The sequence below is a fragment of the Brassica rapa genome, chromosome A03 (genome assembly GCF_000309985.2).
Source record: "Brassica rapa cultivar Chiifu-401-42 chromosome A03, CAAS_Brap_v3.01, whole genome shotgun sequence".
NCBI classification, from domain to species: domain Eukaryota; kingdom Viridiplantae; phylum Streptophyta; class Magnoliopsida; order Brassicales; family Brassicaceae; genus Brassica; species Brassica rapa.
In genome coordinates, this window is record NC_024797.2 from 13,511,262 (window position 1) to 13,528,153 (window position 16,892).

Genomic DNA, 16,892 nt, shown 5'->3' on the forward strand with positions numbered 1-16,892 from the left:
TGTCAAATCGGTTCTCAGCCCTTGATTGTGGAGCTGCATAGGATCAAGACATCTGTCCAAGAACACTAGGGTTTTGACTTTGTGTATAAATACCTTAGTTTGTAATCTCAAGTTTCCTAAGTTGAATGAAATGCATTTTCAGTAAACAAAGCATCATCTTTTTCAAATTACAAACTTCTTTATAGATAACTAATTAAGTTCTTAATTGTTATTAAAAATACTATATCATTTATTTATTTTTTAATAAAAATCTAATAATTATACGAGCTGCAAAATTAAAAAAAGTATATTAACTATCATCAATGTGACAATGGCTTATTAAACTATATAGTGCACTTATACAAAAATCAAATGGCCAACATATCTTAAAATCTTACATGTATGTTATCTTTTAATTCCTTGGAAGGTTGTTTGTTAAAAACACAAACGAGTACAAAGACGGCGGTTTCAACAAACCCCGTATCTAAGCTGGCGGACGACAAGAAAATTCTCGGAATCTAAAGCCACACATAGGAGACAAGTTAAAAACAACAACCTAATGATGAATCTAAACCGGAAAGTTAAGCAAAAGGATCAAACCAATAAGAGACGTTACAAGGAATTAACCACAAACGAAGGTTATGCACGATTGTAACCGAGCTTCTCACTTCATCCTTGCCACAGCATGTCATTGAGCTGTCGAAGCCATGAGTTCCTTCCGGAGCAACCAAAACCCGCTTTACTAGAAAAGCCGTAGACATTATTAGGCCAATCAAACGGAAAATGGTGATAGAATTTATGCAAAGCCACTGAAAGGAAGATCCCGAAGCTAAATGGGAAAGAAGTCGCAATCAAATCCTTCAACACCAAACCCGAACCGGTTAAGCATAACAGAAGATATTGGTTGGGGATTTGCAAGCAAATAACCTAGAGGCACCACCGATTGAGGTCAAAGACCTCTAGAGCGTCGGCTTACATGTATATTATCTAAAATCACTAAACATCATAAACCTAAAATTTGTGAAAAGATAATATTTCTTTATGACATTTCAAAATCTAGTTAAGCTTAAAACATAAGTAAACAAAGAACCTGGGAAGTCTTTGGATATCATTACATGTTTTTTAAGTGGACTATTTGTGCAACTCAAAGTCGTCTAAAATATATTTTACGTTATCATCTCCTTTGATGTTGCGCATCAGTGCTTGCTGATGCTAATCTTCAGGACTGGATTATCTAGAGGGGGCGTTTTTTTACCATATGAAATGAAACTTTCCAATTATCATTGCTAGCATCATATGATATCTCTTTTCTTTATTTTGTCTTTTAACTACCTAAAATTATAAGACTTCTTTTAAATTTATTTTCGTGTTCATTTGAGTGAGTATTCAGTCTTTTGCTAATTTCCAACAGCTTCAAATACTACAGACAAAAATCAGTGGATATCTTTTTCTTTATCAATTTTAGTAATTGTATATATATTTTAAGTTGCAATATTTCTTGACGAATGATACTTTCTGACGTGGATTCCATCTCGAGCGTAAGAAAAGGTCCAAGAAAAATAACTTTTCTGTTCTTTTTTCTTTGGTATACGAAGAATAACATTTTTATTGCTTTTTGATGTTACTCGTTATTTAAACTACTGACTACATAACAAAATTACGAGAATTTAACCAAAATATAACATATTTACGGTAGTCGACCACTTGTAGAAGGAGTAACCAAAGAGGCAAAACAAATAACAATATTAAAACAAAGCAAAAGCAAATACTGATCTCCAATCCATGTAAAAACTTTCTCTGAATTTAAAGTATGCACGGTTTTATATGTTTATAACAAATTATCTGTAGTTACTTATTGTGGTCAGTCGTTAACTATGATTCACTTTCGGATCGTAGGATGGGTGTAACGCCTCGATTGTTCATGGTTCTTCCATGCTTATTCACTTGAAATGAAGATTCTGTCTCGTGCGATTTCAGTGTGTTAATATTTGGAGACTCTAAGTGTCCGAATGGAGGAGCGGGGGACAAGTGCAGTTCTCCTGCACATGCAGTTCTCCCGCACTGCATTCACCATTCATTTTTTTCTGTTTGTAAAAGCAGTTCAAGCGGGAGATCTGCGTTTAATATTTTTTTATCTTTTTGTGGAAAAAGCAGGAGATCTACATGCAGATCTTACCTGTCAACATTTGGTGGTGTTGATCTGCTTTTTTTTTGTCAATAAATAACTTTGTTACAACACATAACTTTAAAAATATATTTATTTAGTTTTATGAATACAATATTTTTATTTTATTTTATTTACAACTTTAACAATACAAAATTATCATTCTCTATTTATTATTTTTGTCATATAATTTTTAATTTTTATAAATAAGAAAATAAAAGAAGTATAAGTATCTTATAAAACATTTACATGGATTTCGGTCGATCCTATAACATCTAAGATATTTGTTTAGATATCTAAGTGTCATTTTTATTGTTTTAATATATGATATATAGTTTTAAACTGATTTTGTCATTCATAAGTTATAATAAATTATTTGATATAGTTCTCTCCTGCATGATCCGTTTGATCTGCACTTGTCCCGCTTGATCTGCACTTGTTCTGCTTGATCTGCACTTATCCTGCTCCTCCATTTGAACACTAAAAACTTGTTTACTGGCTTTGCAAACACACCATTATCTTTCTACAATATATTGTTTTCTTATTGATCATCCATTCTTTGACTTAGGCACGTGCCTTCCATAAGACTGATAAAGCAAGGTCATTTTTTTTTAACAAGCATTTTTTTAAGGCCACATTTTAAAATTATTACTCCCTCCATTTTTTATATATGACGTTTTAGAATTGTATACATAGATTAAGAAACATTTAATTTCTAAACAAAAACATCATTAATTGTTTACCTAACCACAATTTAATCAATAATAAAATAGAAACTATAATATCATTGGTCATCTAACATTAATTAGTAATAAATTTTACATAGAAAATTGAAAATGTCAAATAATTTGGAACAAAAAAATTCTTCTAAAACGTCAAATATAAAAAACGGAAGGAGTAATATAATTGAGTGGTTAAAAATATTGTTTTGGCTTCTTAATTAAAGTATTTTATGCATACATTCTTCAAGACTTCAATAATGTACCATTTCCAATGTTATCAATGAAAATTATAATGACAGCAAAGAAAGAAAGTATGCTTCTCATAGTAATGCTCGTCAACGAGCCATCGTGCATCACGCGTTTGGCAAGTCAATGAACCAACCGTGACCTACACGATGTATGTCAGTATGTTTCGTCTGGTATTCAAATAACATTAACTTCACGCGTTAATACGTTTCTCCATAAGGATTTGTGAGGCCCCTTCTTAAGTGAAAACCGGACTAGAGTTTAGGGTCAATGTTATTTAAAGATTACATCGAAACGCCACCATTAAAAAACATCCAATTAGTTTTTTTCTTTGCAATTAATTACAAGAGTGTAAAAGGTGACCTCATATTTCTGACATCACACAAGCATGATCCTGGTATATGTACGCAGTACGCATCAACACGCATTACACGTTATTCTATAGGTTATCATCTCTGTGACTTTAGCTGTCATATCTATCTCTCGAAGTTAGTAAAGACCATTTCGTGCCCAATTATGGCAGCTCCTTTAACATCCAAACTCTTAGTGTCCGATTTCGCATCCTCGGTTAGGCATATTCCTTTAACGTACGTCCGACCCATCTCTGACCGACCACAGTTGTCGCTGGTCGAGAATTCCGGCGATACTATTCCTCTGATCGATCTCCGAGATCTTTATGGACCCAATCGGACCAAGATTATCCGTCAAATTTCTCATGCATGTTCTACTTATGGCTTCTTCCAGGTAACTCCGGTCTACTGTTTCTGCTTCAAATTCACACGGATTAGTTGTACGTTGCTCTGCTTTATCGCAAAACACTATGCCTTGCTACGCTGTTCTTTTTTTCTTTTGGGTCAAAATTTATCATCTCTTTTTTACAAAAAAAAAAAAAAAATTTATCATCTCAAGCCACGTGTAAATGCGTGGGGTTGATTTCTTTTTTCTTGGACAAAGAGGCGTGGGGTTGATTACGTAAGGTTTTAGAGCGTGAATTCAAAGAGATTCTGGTTGAGTTACTCATCCATCTAATGAGTCGCCTAGACCATGGTCACCGATGTTGGGTAAGGCTTAACCCTCCCAAAAAGCCCACAGAATAGTTGTCTTACAGTAGACACGGCTCACGAGCGATCGATCAGCTTGACTCAAGACTACTTTTAGTCGATCAAACGAGCGACTGAAGGCAGTCGACTCGACGACTCGAAGCAGCAGCCCGGCAGCTCGGCCCAACCAACGAAAGGCCCATCAGGTGAAGGGGAGCTAGATTATCAAACGACCACCTATATAAGAAAAGTGAAAAGCAACGAGGAAGGGATCTGCAAATCACCACACACTTACTTTCGGCTAGAACTAGGGTTTCACTTCCAAGTGAGGATCGCCCTTGATCTTTTTGTTCGTTATCTTTCTCTTTTTCTTATCCTTTCCTCTAGAAATCCTTCCACCCTTACAAAATTGATTGAACTCTAATGATCAGTAGAAGCCTCTAAATCTTCTTCCTAATTTGATTATCTACTAGAATTTCCACTTATTGAACAATGTTATCGTCAGATTTGGCTTTCAACTGCAACATCAGATCTAGGATGTCGCTTCTTTTTTTTAAGATACTCTATTTTTCAGTGTAATTTCTCTTTACAATAGTTGCAAACATCTCGTAATTTATGTTTCTTTGAGAACAACTTCCTATTTTAACTTTTTCCGTTTCTATAGCCTTTGTCATCAGTGACAAACAATCCCAAAGTCTGAATATACGTCCTTGCACTTGATGCCTTATAGCAAAATTCTTTGATATGAAACGATGACCTTACGTTTTCAAGTTTGATAGTATCTTTGCAAAGAATGAATGGCTGCATAAAGTTATCAAAGGAATTTGGTGGGAAAATTGTCAATTTCGACCCCAACAATATAAGTCGTGCTAAATACGACCCGAACAATTGATCAGTGCCAAATACGACCTCAACTCAATTATAATTCGAAAAAACTACTCAAACTTTTTAAAATGTGCTTAAATCTACATTGACTCTAACAGATGTTAGTCAATCGTTAACAAGATAAAACGACGTCGTTTTGATATACGAGGAAAAGTGCCAATTTCGACTCCAACACTCTCAGTCATGCCAAATAGGACCCGAACATATGGCCAGTGCCAAAAATGACGTCAACTCAATTATAATTTAAGAAAAATTATCCAAACTTTTTAAAACGTGCCTAAATCTACATTGACTCTAACAGAAGTTAGTCAACCGTTAACAAGATAAAACAACGTCGTTTTGATATATATATATTTTTTTAAATATGTTCATTTCGGGACTCAAACCTGTGTCGAGATATCCTTTTAAAGGGCACACTAACAACTAGACTAAAGTAAGTTTTTAAAATATTATTACAAATTGAAATTTTCCATTATATAAACTACTAATCTTCTACATCTTATCCCGTTTGAAACTTTGGTGATTGCTTTATATATTTTAGTTATTGTTTAATATGTCTAATATTTTGTACAACATATCTTAGTGAAAGAAAGGTAAAAGGCCTCTTAACATTTTTGAAAAAAATATCAAAAATATAAAATATTAACTTTGAAAAAAAAATCCACTTAAGTTTAAAAATTAGAAATAATTTGTATAAGAAAATTTTATAAATAAATTCAAAGTTTTAAGTATATTTAAGATCGTATGATAATAAATATTTTATTATTTATATTTTAGTAAGATATAAGTTTATTAAAGATATGATAAATAAAAAAAACATGTTAATGTATTTATATAAATCAGAAAAAATTGTCACCAAAATTTTAAATTGGATAAGATGAAGAATAATAGTAGTTTATATAATTTCAAATTTGTAATAATATTTCAAAAGGTTACTTTTATCTAGTTGTTAGGGCATCTCCAACCTTACTCTATTTTTCACTCTAAAATAGAGTTTAGAGTAAAAATGCTCCAATGATACTCTAATTCTCACTCTATAATAGAGTGAAAAATAGGTTTACTCCAAATATAGAGTAACTTGTTTTTTTTTTGTTCATCATTCTATTTTCTACTCTAAAATAGAGTACCATTGGAGCAAACTTAAACTTTATTATAGAGTTACTCTATTTTAGAGTAAAAAATAGAGTATGCCATTGGAGATGGTCTTAGTGTGCCCATTTAAAAGGGTATCACAGCACGGTTTGAGTTCCAAAATGAACATATTTAAATATATATATATATATATTTCAAAACGACGTTGTCTTATCTTATTAACGGTTGACTAACTTCTGTTAGAGTCAATGTAGATTTATGCACGTTTTAAGAAGTTCATGTAGTTTTTCTTAAATTATAATTAAGTTGAGGTCGGTTTTGGCACTGACCATTTGTTCGGGTCCTGTTTGGCACGACTGAGAGTGTTGGGGTCGAAATTAGCACTTTTCCTCGTATATCAAAACGACGTCATTTTATCTTGTAAACGATTGATTAACATTTGTTAGAGTCAATGTAGATTTAAGCACGTTTTAAGAAGTTTGAGTAGTTTTTTTCAATTATAATTGAGCTGAGGTCGTATTTGGCACTGATCAATTGTTCGGATCGTATTTGGCACGACCTATATTGTTGGGGTCGAAACTGACACTTTTTCTGGAATTTGGTACACATACCATCAAAGATATTAGAGCATGAACATCAATGAACCTCCGTTTGGGGTTCAAGTTTTCAATTTTTTATTATTAAAAACTTTTTTTTCTGTTTGATTTAAAAAAAAAATCAGACCAATTGTGGGCCAACATGTGTCGTGGAGCCCATAAAACAGTGATGAACTCACCGCAGAAAAGTTCACCACAGAAAATTCAGGAAGACTAGGTTCATGAGAGAGAGGTTATTTTAATATTTTTTTTTCTTGGCAAAAGTGTGAACATACCCATGAACTCTTCATGTACCTTTGATGTACATGCTCTTACAGTGTCCAATAATATTGAATTTAAATTGTCAAGGTGTTCACAAAGTCAATACCTTTTAGCACTTGCAAAGTGAAAAGACGTTTTTCAGAAGTAGCTTGTTTACGAGAGACTTTTTCATGCACAAAATATCCAACTTTTTTAATAGAATCAGCGGTTTTCGCATCCAAAACTTTGATTATGATTTTATCTGCTAAACACAACATAATTGTTGAAATGGTTTTTCTTCCAGAGGCTCCAATTCAATAGAACCAGTCTTCTTCTTTGGAAGTGGTGTCCATATTCCTTGTTGCTTCAAAAATGCCTGCATCATGATTTTACGAGACTGAAACTATTTTTTCCTGTAAATTTGTCGATATTTTCGTTTATCCCATAAAAAATAAAAGAATATCCCACATCTAAAATCTATAGCTGACGTAGTAACGGGTTAGGTCTAATGAGGATGAATATGCATAATATTGCGGCTAATATAAAAGTGATCATATACCGTTTGACCTCGTTCCAGGCAATCGAGATTCAAGGCATATCAATACTTTCCAACCATTACAGAAGATATTAACACACAACCAAAATAAAACTGAAGTCTGTTATCAAAAATTATTTTGTTTTTGCTGCACTATGTTTATTTTGTTTTGTTACTTCAATTCAAATTTTACATATTCTGTTTTGCACACTACGATTACACCGTCTCAACTTTATCTTGTTTTTGGTATGTTCAAGATCAAGAATCATGGAGTATCGGAGACAACCGTCAATAAAATGCTAACCGTCGCTAGAGAGTTTTTCCATCAACCGGAGGGTGAAAGGATGAAACATTACTCGACAGATTCTACAAAGACTACGAGAGTCTCCACCAGTTTCAATGTCAGCGCTGACAAAATCTTGAACTGGAGAGACTACCTTCGACTCCATTGCTTTCCTATCCAAGATTTCATCAACGAGTGGCCCGAAAATCCAGTCTCTTTCAAAGAGATCACAGCCGAATACGCCACAAGCGTTAGAGCCTTGGTCTTGAGACTTCTGGAGGCAATATCTGAGAGCTTAGGACTTGAAAGGGACCATATAAGCAACAGATTAGGCACACACGCTCAACACATGGCCTTTAACTACTATCCTCCGTGTCCTGAGCCCGAGCTAACTTACGGACTTCCCGGCCATAAAGACCCAACGGCTATCACTGTCCTTCTTCAGGACCAAGTCTCTGGTTTGCAAGTCTTTAAGGATGATGAGTGGATAGCTGTTTATCCTATCCCCAACACTTTCATTGTTAATATTGGTGACCAAATGCAGGTTAGAACAATCTAGATTCTTCTGTTTTCTCACTCTGTTGTGCTAAATTGTGTTTTATATTTTTCCTACAAGGTCATAAGCAATGAAAGATACAAGAGTGTGCTTCACAGAGCTGTCGTGAACACCGAGAAGGAGCGGTTATCGATTCCAACATTCTATTTTCCATCTACAGATGCAGTGATTTCTCCAGCACAGGAGCTGATCGATGGACAAACCTCCCCTGCTGTTTACAAAAGCTATCCGTTTGTTGAGTATTGGGACAAGTTTTGGGACAGATCTCTCGCTACTGCGAGCTGTCTCGACGCTTTCAAAGCTTCAACAACCTAAAGAGATCTATCTACTGGTCCTTTTTAGTAATTGTACTTCAATTCAGAACTCCTCTGTAAGCAATTTATGTAATAAGGATGGTTCAAGATCAGTTTTGTTTCTAATGAATCAAATCTGCTTGAATAAAGAAACAAACTTCCACCACTACACGGTTTCCAGATAGTAACTTCAACCGGTTATTTAATAAAAAGTTGTTTATATTTATATTTTTAATTTTTGTTTCATTAATTTTTATAAAAGGTAGTATAAACTAGCCTTTTAATTGTTATTTTTTCTTCAATCTGATTGTATTCAGATTTAGTTTAACATAATAGAATTAGGGATGATTCATTTGAAGCTGAGTAGAAGGCAAAGAAACTAGGGATGATTCAGTAAGACAAAAGATCGTTAATTCTGCCACATGATTAGGTGAACATCTGCAACTTTTCATGTATGGTAACTCCATTCTTCACGATTGAAGCTTGTCCTTGAAGTGATATCTTAGTTGCGTTGATGAGAGCTATGCTAGCAGTTACATTGCATAGTAAATTATTATTAATGTTAATAAACTAAAGCAGTCCACATGAAAGATATGTTTGTTTAACAACCCAGATTGATTTACGCAATGCATGAAAAAATCTCTAACGTTGATTGAGAAAAGAAAAAGGTAATGTACAGTTGTGATCACTCCGTGAGGTATAGGGGGACAGGGCTGATCAAACCCCGGCACAGGTCATTCCCGTCGGTTAGAGCCGTGCAGCATACTAATCATAAGTAGTCTCTAACCCCTCAATGCCTCTGTTTCTTCTTACAGCTCGGATTAAGGATAGGTATAAACCCAACTCCCTCGCGCAGTGTAAGAGAAATAGAGTTTTGCATAGAGCCTCGGACCAGTACGCACCCCTTCCACCAACCCCGGTTTAACAAACAACAGATCGTTGGTTTTCTCCTCTATATAACAAGATATATTATTCATGTTTTTCACGATGTGGGACCAAGATCGTTGGTTTTTTTTTTTTAAATAGATCGATTTATGCCCCTTATGTTATTTGAGACTAACCATCTGGCCCTTCTAATTAAAGGGTTTTGTTTAGACAATTAAATTTATACATTACCTTTAAAGCTTCAACTCTATATTAGAAGCTGATTGTATCAAGCTCACAGTGAGCGTTATTCATTGTCACGTTCCTAGTGATAATTTCAAATAATAAAAAAAAAAAAATCCTCATAAGCGCATCAATATGATCTTCACAAGCTACAAAGTAATATTTTCCAATGTAAACTTTGTAGTATTAAACAGATTCTTTACGCGTCTCGCCAAGTCCCGAAGAGATACAGATCTTAGTATATTTGACAAAGGCTACTCCACAAACTCTTATATCTTAACACATCTAAATCTTCTGGTCATCATTGCTTGGTTCCCTCTTCAAAAAATTACCCTTCAGCTTCGAGAATAATCAAAAAGAAAATTTTCGAACCTAAATCCCACCCCAGTCCCACAGAGTTTTGCCATAGTATCATAAAATCTGAAGCAGAACTCTTCAACCGAACCACCAGCTTGGAATTAAAAAAGGAATACCAATGCATCTTTGAACCAATGCAGCCCATTATGTAAGTTGAGGCTTGACTAATCCATATCAGCCATCGACACCTCGGCTGTCTGTGACTCTATTTTACTTCCAACTCTTCGGTAGAACAGAACATAGGCCGCTGAGTTTTTGATTTCAGATTCATTTACGGATGAAACGTGACTGTCGTCGAAATGATGCCATTTGTTGTCATCAATCAACTGCAGGAACAAGTGACACATATGCTTAGATAAATGACTCATCAAAAGTATTAGTAGGAAGCACAATAGATAGTGAGACCATTCAAGTCACCGACCTTGGCGTAGGCAGTGTAGTGGCCACCACCAAGTCCACCGTAATGGTTGCTCACTGCATACAGCTCATATAAGTAGGACTGGCCATTCTTGTTTTTCACGTACTTGCTCAAGTCAAGATCGTTTATTGGGAAGTCCACAAACGTTTCAATCTTGTTCTTGAGATACCTGCTATATGTGAACCGTTTTAAATGGAACACGAGTATATCTGGTAGCTTCCACAGGTCAAGCTTTTTGTTCGCTTGTCTGTGCTCTTTGCATCCCGGACAAAACCTGGTTCAAAATGGTGAGAAAGAAGGTCAGAGCTTAAATCTTCAAACGAAAATCACCAGTTCAAGCAACGAGCTATACCACATGTCATCTGGTCCCAAAGGCTCCTCTGCTAAGAAGGCTTCCAAGCACGAAAACAGAGATATCGCTTCTTGCCTTGTCTTTTTTGCAGAAAAACTTGTTTTATGAACTTCTGGAAGGTCATTTAAGTAGCTGGAATCGTAATTTTCATGCTCACCCTCATTCCACTCGACTAAAACCCTTGTAACGATACCAGGTTTCAGAGAAGAATCAGACTTAAGTGGTTTGAAGTCCAAACCACGCTCATCTGTCAAAAATATCCTGAAGGATAACTCTCTATCACATGCATCCTCTATCTCAGTATCTGGGGATGTTATACTTCCGGATGCCTCGACAGTATCAGCATTAGGAAGGTGGCCATTTTCTACACCGTTGTGAATCTTAGATGAGGCTTGAACCCTGTGTAGCGGGGACAGAAATCCAGAGATCACTGCATCGATGTCAGGTCCACTTAGTCGTTCTGTGTTGACGTAAGTGACAAAAGGAGTCCCAAAAAGCTTCACGTCTCTGCCTCTAACACTCTCCAGAACAGCCCTGTGGAAAATCCAAGAGTTATGACCCATCATCAAGCTGAGACCAATAAGAAAAAAGAAGAGTTCGTGAGTAGCAAATAAAACAAGCACGCTCACCTTTCCTGCCCTCCATGAAGGATTTCAAGTTTTGCTTTTCCAGATCCTTTCTGCATCTGCTTCATCCGATACGCCACAATATGCTCATCATCTTTTATCAAATTCAGCGACTCGAGGGGATTCTCGAAATATCTGAAGACCTTGTGGTCATAAATCTAAGAGGATAATGCCACACATTACTGAGGGAACTCAGCAAAACAAAAAAGATTGATATTAGAAAGGGACGCGTCAAGAGTCATACCTCTGCAAGTAAAAGGCTCTCATCATTGGTTAAGCAACAAGCAGTACCTAACGCAGTAATAAGATCTCTACATGATCCATATTTAGGTACTGTTACAGTGTATGGCATCGGAAGATGACTTCCATCGCAATAAAACAGCGTAACTGTTATTTGCCGCGTAAGTGTTGATGGCAAAGGTAAAGACAAGTACATGAAGGGGTCAAAAGTGATTGATATTTTTCCACAAACTGGACAAATCAGAGTTGACTTGTATTGTCCCTGGGAGAAAGAGAATAGAGCATAAGAAACGATCAGGACTCAGTAATATAAAGACAATGGAAGGAGCGTACGCTGTACTTACTTGGCAGACGTTAACTATTACAGAATCATTCCGGGCCTTATGATAGTTCCAAAGCTCTTCAGCAACTTCTTCATCTGGACGACTGTCAGAATCTTTAAGTTCAATGTATGGTTTTCGTTTCACCTTATTCAAATCTTCATGCAGCCCATCTAATAAGAAAGCAAGCAGTTCCTGAAACAATAATTTAATACATCACATATACAAAGAGAAAATCAAGAACAATTATGCACAATTGTACACATTAGAGAGAATGACTAACTTGAGAATCATGTTGATTGTAGCCACTAAACTGTGGAGCAAATCTAGCCAGTTTTGTCTTAAAAGAGCGCGGCGCAACTGCATTCCTTCCTGATGACCATAATTTCTTCAACAATTCACCAAACGCGATAGCAAGCTCACCCTGGATAATATAGTGTTAGAAATTATATTAGGAACGTCTGTGGAGATATACCTTGACATTAGGATTTAGAAATAGCATTATCAATCAAACACTTACACACATTCCCAAAGGGTTGTCTCTATTTATGTCTTCACTGTAATCTTGCAAGAAGTATTCAATTATCGGAGGTGTGTGTGCCAAACACTGAAGGGCGCTGTTCATAAAGCAGGTGTTTCCCAAATTACTCAATCCTGCTAATCCTCCCCTCTCTCCTTTTCCAAGAATACTCAAAGAATCGCAGCCATCATCTTCAGAAGTGATTCTCGGAAAGAGACTAAACTTGGACGTGGTGGAATGACCATTAGATAAGGTTGGGCCACCAGCAATTGTAACAAGCGATCTTGAAGGTTCCAGAGGTACCAGAGCTAGCTCATTTCCTGCCGAGCTCATAGCAATATGAGATGACGAGGACCCATCAACTTCAAGAAGAATCTGCATAGGATGCACCAGTCAATGTTGAACAAAAAACCCCCGAACATATATTTAAGCGAGTTATAAGTGATTCTGTTTGAGTTACGATGAAAAGAACTGAAGGGGACAACACATTATCGAACGAGTTCCTCTCAACAAGATATTCGTCAGGAATGATTCTAGACAACCACCCAAATCAATATATGACAAGCTATAACGTACAAGACAAATATTTGTCATATAATAATAAGTGTAGCAGACAATTCTCTAGATACGTACATCTTGGTCCATGTGAAGGCTGGACTCTTCGAGACTCTTGTTAGATGAAGGATCCAATAGCTGGCCTTTCCTCTTACCGAAGTAATCCCAGATGTGAGCCTGCTCATACATGTCAATGTGAGGAAAAGAACACATCTCCATACGAAACAATTATATTACAGAAATGAAACACTTCAAACACACACCTTTTCTTGTGATACCTCAGTCATAGCACAAACCTTCTCATAAAGCTCCTTTATAGAGGCCTGAAACACAGCAACAACCCCTAATAAATGAAAATGCAAAGAGTCTTTGTCTATACATTAAGTAAGGGAAGCGTCAATACCTGTTTGCCCAACCGTATTGCAGTGATACTATCATCTCTTGCATCAGTCAACAAAAGGCAGAGTGGGTAAACCTCAACACTAAAACTCCTACTGTAAAACCCTTGACAGATCAGCTTCCTTGGTATTGGAGGACCTCCGCTATACCTGAAAGACAAGAAAACATATTTAACGAGCAATAGTTACAGGAGAAGGACCTTGGTGGAATAGAAGAAACGGTCGTCACCATTCAGCAAGTCTATTCCAAACTTGTTGAGGAACAAGAACGTAGTGTTCCCCTTCCACGAGCAATCTACGAAGCTGTGGATCATCACTACTAGTAGTGTTCTCGATAATATCACTGTTTTCAATGGGGCCAGGCCTGGGAGATTCACATCCGTTTGTTGTTGGTTGCTCAACATACTTCTCCCACCTTGTGTACCACCTGCACCAACACACAAACCTTATCTTCATTACATTCATCCTAATTCCAGATCTAAACATTAACACAAACAAGATCTACACAGAGAAATAGCTATAGCTTTGAGTTACATGAACAATCAGAGGGAATGATTCCAAAGTAGGATTCGACATTTGGCAAAAGAAGGAGAGACCTTTTGGAGATGACGAAGTACAAGTTTCCTTCCTTGAGATTATCCTCAGACTCGGTGGTGAGCTCAGAGACGATGCGTCGCTCTTCCTCCGGAGTAGAGGGGAAATCGCAGACGGCGTTTTCAACCATGAAATCTGTCGAGTTCGCGATCGTCATGTTTCGATCCAATGACTGCCAAATGACGATCACGGAAGATGCTGAGATTTCAAACGAGATCCGATGAAACAGAGAGGAAAAATTAATAATGATTTCTTCTTTTTTTTCTTCCTGTCAAAGAAAGACGACAACAGAAATTGTGAATCAAATGGAAGAAGAAAGAAGAGAGAAGTTTTGTTGGATTCCACGATACCCGCTTTTATTTATTTATTTATTTATTTAATAATCTTCTTTTTTCTAAATGACGCAATTAGATCTGCAATTAGCATGCATGAATTAAACACAACCTCTAACCATTGAACACTTATTATTCTATGACTCGTTTTCGACTAGAAACCCTCCCAAGTAAATGAGACCAAGTACCGACACATTCTTCGTTCAACTCAAGTTTCTCATTGCCAATAAGAAATCTCTTTCGTTGTGCCTCGTAGCTAGCATATATATGCTCTATTTAACTGCTTTCTAATGCTCTTTTCTGGGTTGGTTAGAAAGCAACTTAACTGCATAGGCAATGTCCAGTCTGGTGCACAACATAGTATTTATCAGATGTGAAGGGAATGAAATCTGTGCATACTCAAGCTTATTACAGCTTTTGAAGCTGCTTTCATCGCCATGGTTGATCATTCAGTGAGAGATCTCCGCTTCATATCCCTTCGACATTTGTTATCTCCCCATCACTCCTTCAGCTCTTTTATACCTTTCATTGCTGTTCATATTAATGTTGTTCTTCTGTCTAGTTTATTTTTGCTGCTATGTAGTAAGTAGTTTTTTCCACAGCATTGTAAAGCAAAACGTAGCTAGTATAATTTTTAACATTTGCATCAAAAAAGATATTATCTCAACTCAATTCTTTTAAATTACTTACTACCTAGTAAACAATTTTAGAAATTTCGGTGATGGTAACAAATTACTTTCCAAAGACAATACAAAAGGAAAAAGATTCGGTAGTTGGTAGGGAAACCAAAAGTGTCAAATACGATTCGATCTCCGGAAAATAATACTACAGGACAAGAGTTTGGTAGCTTTGAGCAGATAGAATAATAATTAGGCATTACAATTTTCAATACTATAAACTAAAGTAATACTCTCTAAGCACTATTCAACTTCCTCTTCATACATAACCACCGAGCATATATTAACGTTTCTCATTGGTTTGGATAAACCATTTACAAGTCAATAATAATAGTATAACATAAACTTTGATATAACTTGAACTGAAAATTAGCATGCGGAATTCGGATTCTTTATTCACAAAGGATTATCTAACTAAACGAGCTATGTTTTAGATATATAGTTTTAGTTTTTGTTGGCATAATAAAAATATTATAACTAAAAGAGATAAACTGATTAGTTTATAACTTAATACTAGTATTTTAACTTATTTCTCTATCTAATTTTGCATCGAACTAATATGTTCTTACGACTTGAAACATTATTTCGAAACTGAAATGTAACTAGGATGACATTCTAATTAGTCAATTAACCAGTGTTCGTATATGCATTGCCATCGCTACCTATTCTTGTAGTTCCAAGAAAAAGAAACATAAATGAGCTTTAACATACTTTAAAGCTGTATGGAATCGCTAAGTGCTGACGATAGAAGAAGTGGTAACTTGCCTTAACACAACCGTGCGGATGTGGTGGGGAATTGGGTTTTGCCTTCACGATAATTTCTATTAGTACTATTTACTTCGCTGTAAGAAAGATGAATGATTAATTAGTATCGTATTTATCAGAAACTGGATAATTCCGAAACATGTAATGTCATTGTCATGGCTTTGTTCTTTGTCGCGAAGTAAAGTTGTAGTTCATTTCATGCTTATCTATTAGAACACTTTCACTTTTTCTACGTAGTCCTTGAATTTCAAAAAGTAACTAGTTATGTACAAAAAGTCTACGTACTAATACAAAATAGATGCGGAATAATAAAATAATTATCAAATCTAATAAAGAAGTTTTATTTAACCAAATGAACAAAGTTACAATAACTTTTGAACAAAATATACAACCTAACCTGAAATTTGATGGTGAGTTAGTAAAATTCTAAATCATTTTATAGTATATTAATATATTTAAATCATTTTATAATTTATACCATTTAGCATATTCTATTCTATTTATATACTACAACCATAATCATTATCATCATGGATATCATAACCACCACCATTTGAACAACAATTTTTATTTTAGTTTTAGTAAGTGACATAGCATATCACCGTAACCGGTTTAGCAAAAGGAAAAAAATCGGAAGAAAAAAAATGCTAGAAATCTAATAATGTCAACATTAATGTTATATTCTTAATTTTGTTCTCAAAATTAGTTATTACACAAAGTAACCCTAAAATTATTAACTGTGATGTGTCAAATTATTGTATCCAATAGCTAAGACAGGGTACTAAAATGTTGAATCATTTGTTAAAAATAAAACTGATTAAAACATGTTTAAGTTTTCTAAACATGTTGAACTGTGGTAGGAATTCCAAAGAAGTCATGCACCCTCATTGATTGGACAAAAGAATTAGATGTATAAATAAAATAAAAATTATGAGATGTATTAAGTTTTTATTGGCTGCAATTTTTTTGGCTATTTTTATTTCAATTAGTTGAGATTAAT

The 16,892-nt window shown here is 35.3% G+C and overlaps 2 protein-coding genes across 2 annotated transcripts; one reads left to right on the forward strand and one right to left on the reverse strand.

The window, feature by feature from the left end:
- The first annotated feature begins 202 nt into the window (after positions 1-202).
- LOC103858569 (protein DMR6-LIKE OXYGENASE 1) lies at positions 203-8,866 on the forward strand. Its single transcript, XM_009135947.3, has 3 exons — positions 203-3,855; positions 7,757-8,326; positions 8,399-8,866. Exons 1-3 carry the CDS (start codon positions 3,382-3,384, stop codon positions 8,651-8,653), a joined length of 1,299 nt encoding a protein of 432 aa, XP_009134195.2. The 5' UTR covers positions 203-3,381; the 3' UTR covers positions 8,654-8,866.
- A 974-nt stretch (positions 8,867-9,840) lies between these two features.
- On the reverse strand, positions 9,841-14,455 carry LOC103858570 (ubiquitin carboxyl-terminal hydrolase 9). The gene is made up of 13 exons (XM_009135948.3): positions 14,121-14,455; positions 13,754-13,951; positions 13,530-13,674; positions 13,390-13,449; positions 13,205-13,303; positions 12,572-12,946; positions 12,335-12,475; positions 12,076-12,246; positions 11,736-11,993; positions 11,495-11,649; positions 10,866-11,399; positions 10,517-10,787; positions 9,841-10,421 (listed from the first exon to the last, which is right to left on the reverse strand). Exons 1-13 carry the CDS (start codon positions 14,273-14,275, stop codon positions 10,260-10,262), a joined length of 2,724 nt encoding a protein of 907 aa, XP_009134196.1. The 5' UTR covers positions 14,276-14,455; the 3' UTR covers positions 9,841-10,259.
- Between the last annotated feature and the right edge of the window lie 2,437 nt (positions 14,456-16,892).

What these genes read in the sequence shown, in the direction of transcription:
- LOC103858569 (XM_009135947.3), top strand. Translation starts at nt 3,382, where the DNA reads ATGTTATTTAAAGATTACATCGAAACGCCACCATTAAAAAACATCCAA. An exon ending in CTACTTATGGCTTCTTCCAG is followed by an intron (nt 3,856 to 7,756) that starts GTAACTCCGGTC and finishes GGTATGTTCAAG; the next exon opens with ATCAAGAATCATGGAGTATC. An exon ending in ATATTGGTGACCAAATGCAG is followed by an intron (nt 8,327 to 8,398) that starts GTTAGAACAATC and finishes TTTTCCTACAAG; the next exon opens with GTCATAAGCAATGAAAGATA.
- LOC103858570 (XM_009135948.3), bottom strand. Translation starts at nt 14,275, where the DNA reads ATGACGATCGCGAACTCGACAGATTTCATGGTTGAAAACGCCGTCTGC. An exon ending in TACTTCGTCATCTCCAAAAG is followed by an intron (nt 13,952 to 14,120) that starts GTCTCTCCTTCT and finishes GTGTTGGTGCAG; the next exon opens with GTGGTACACAAGGTGGGAGA. An exon ending in ACAACCCTTTGGGAATGTGT is followed by an intron (nt 12,476 to 12,571) that starts GTAAGTGTTTGA and finishes TATATTATCCAG; the next exon opens with GGTGAGCTTGCTATCGCGTT.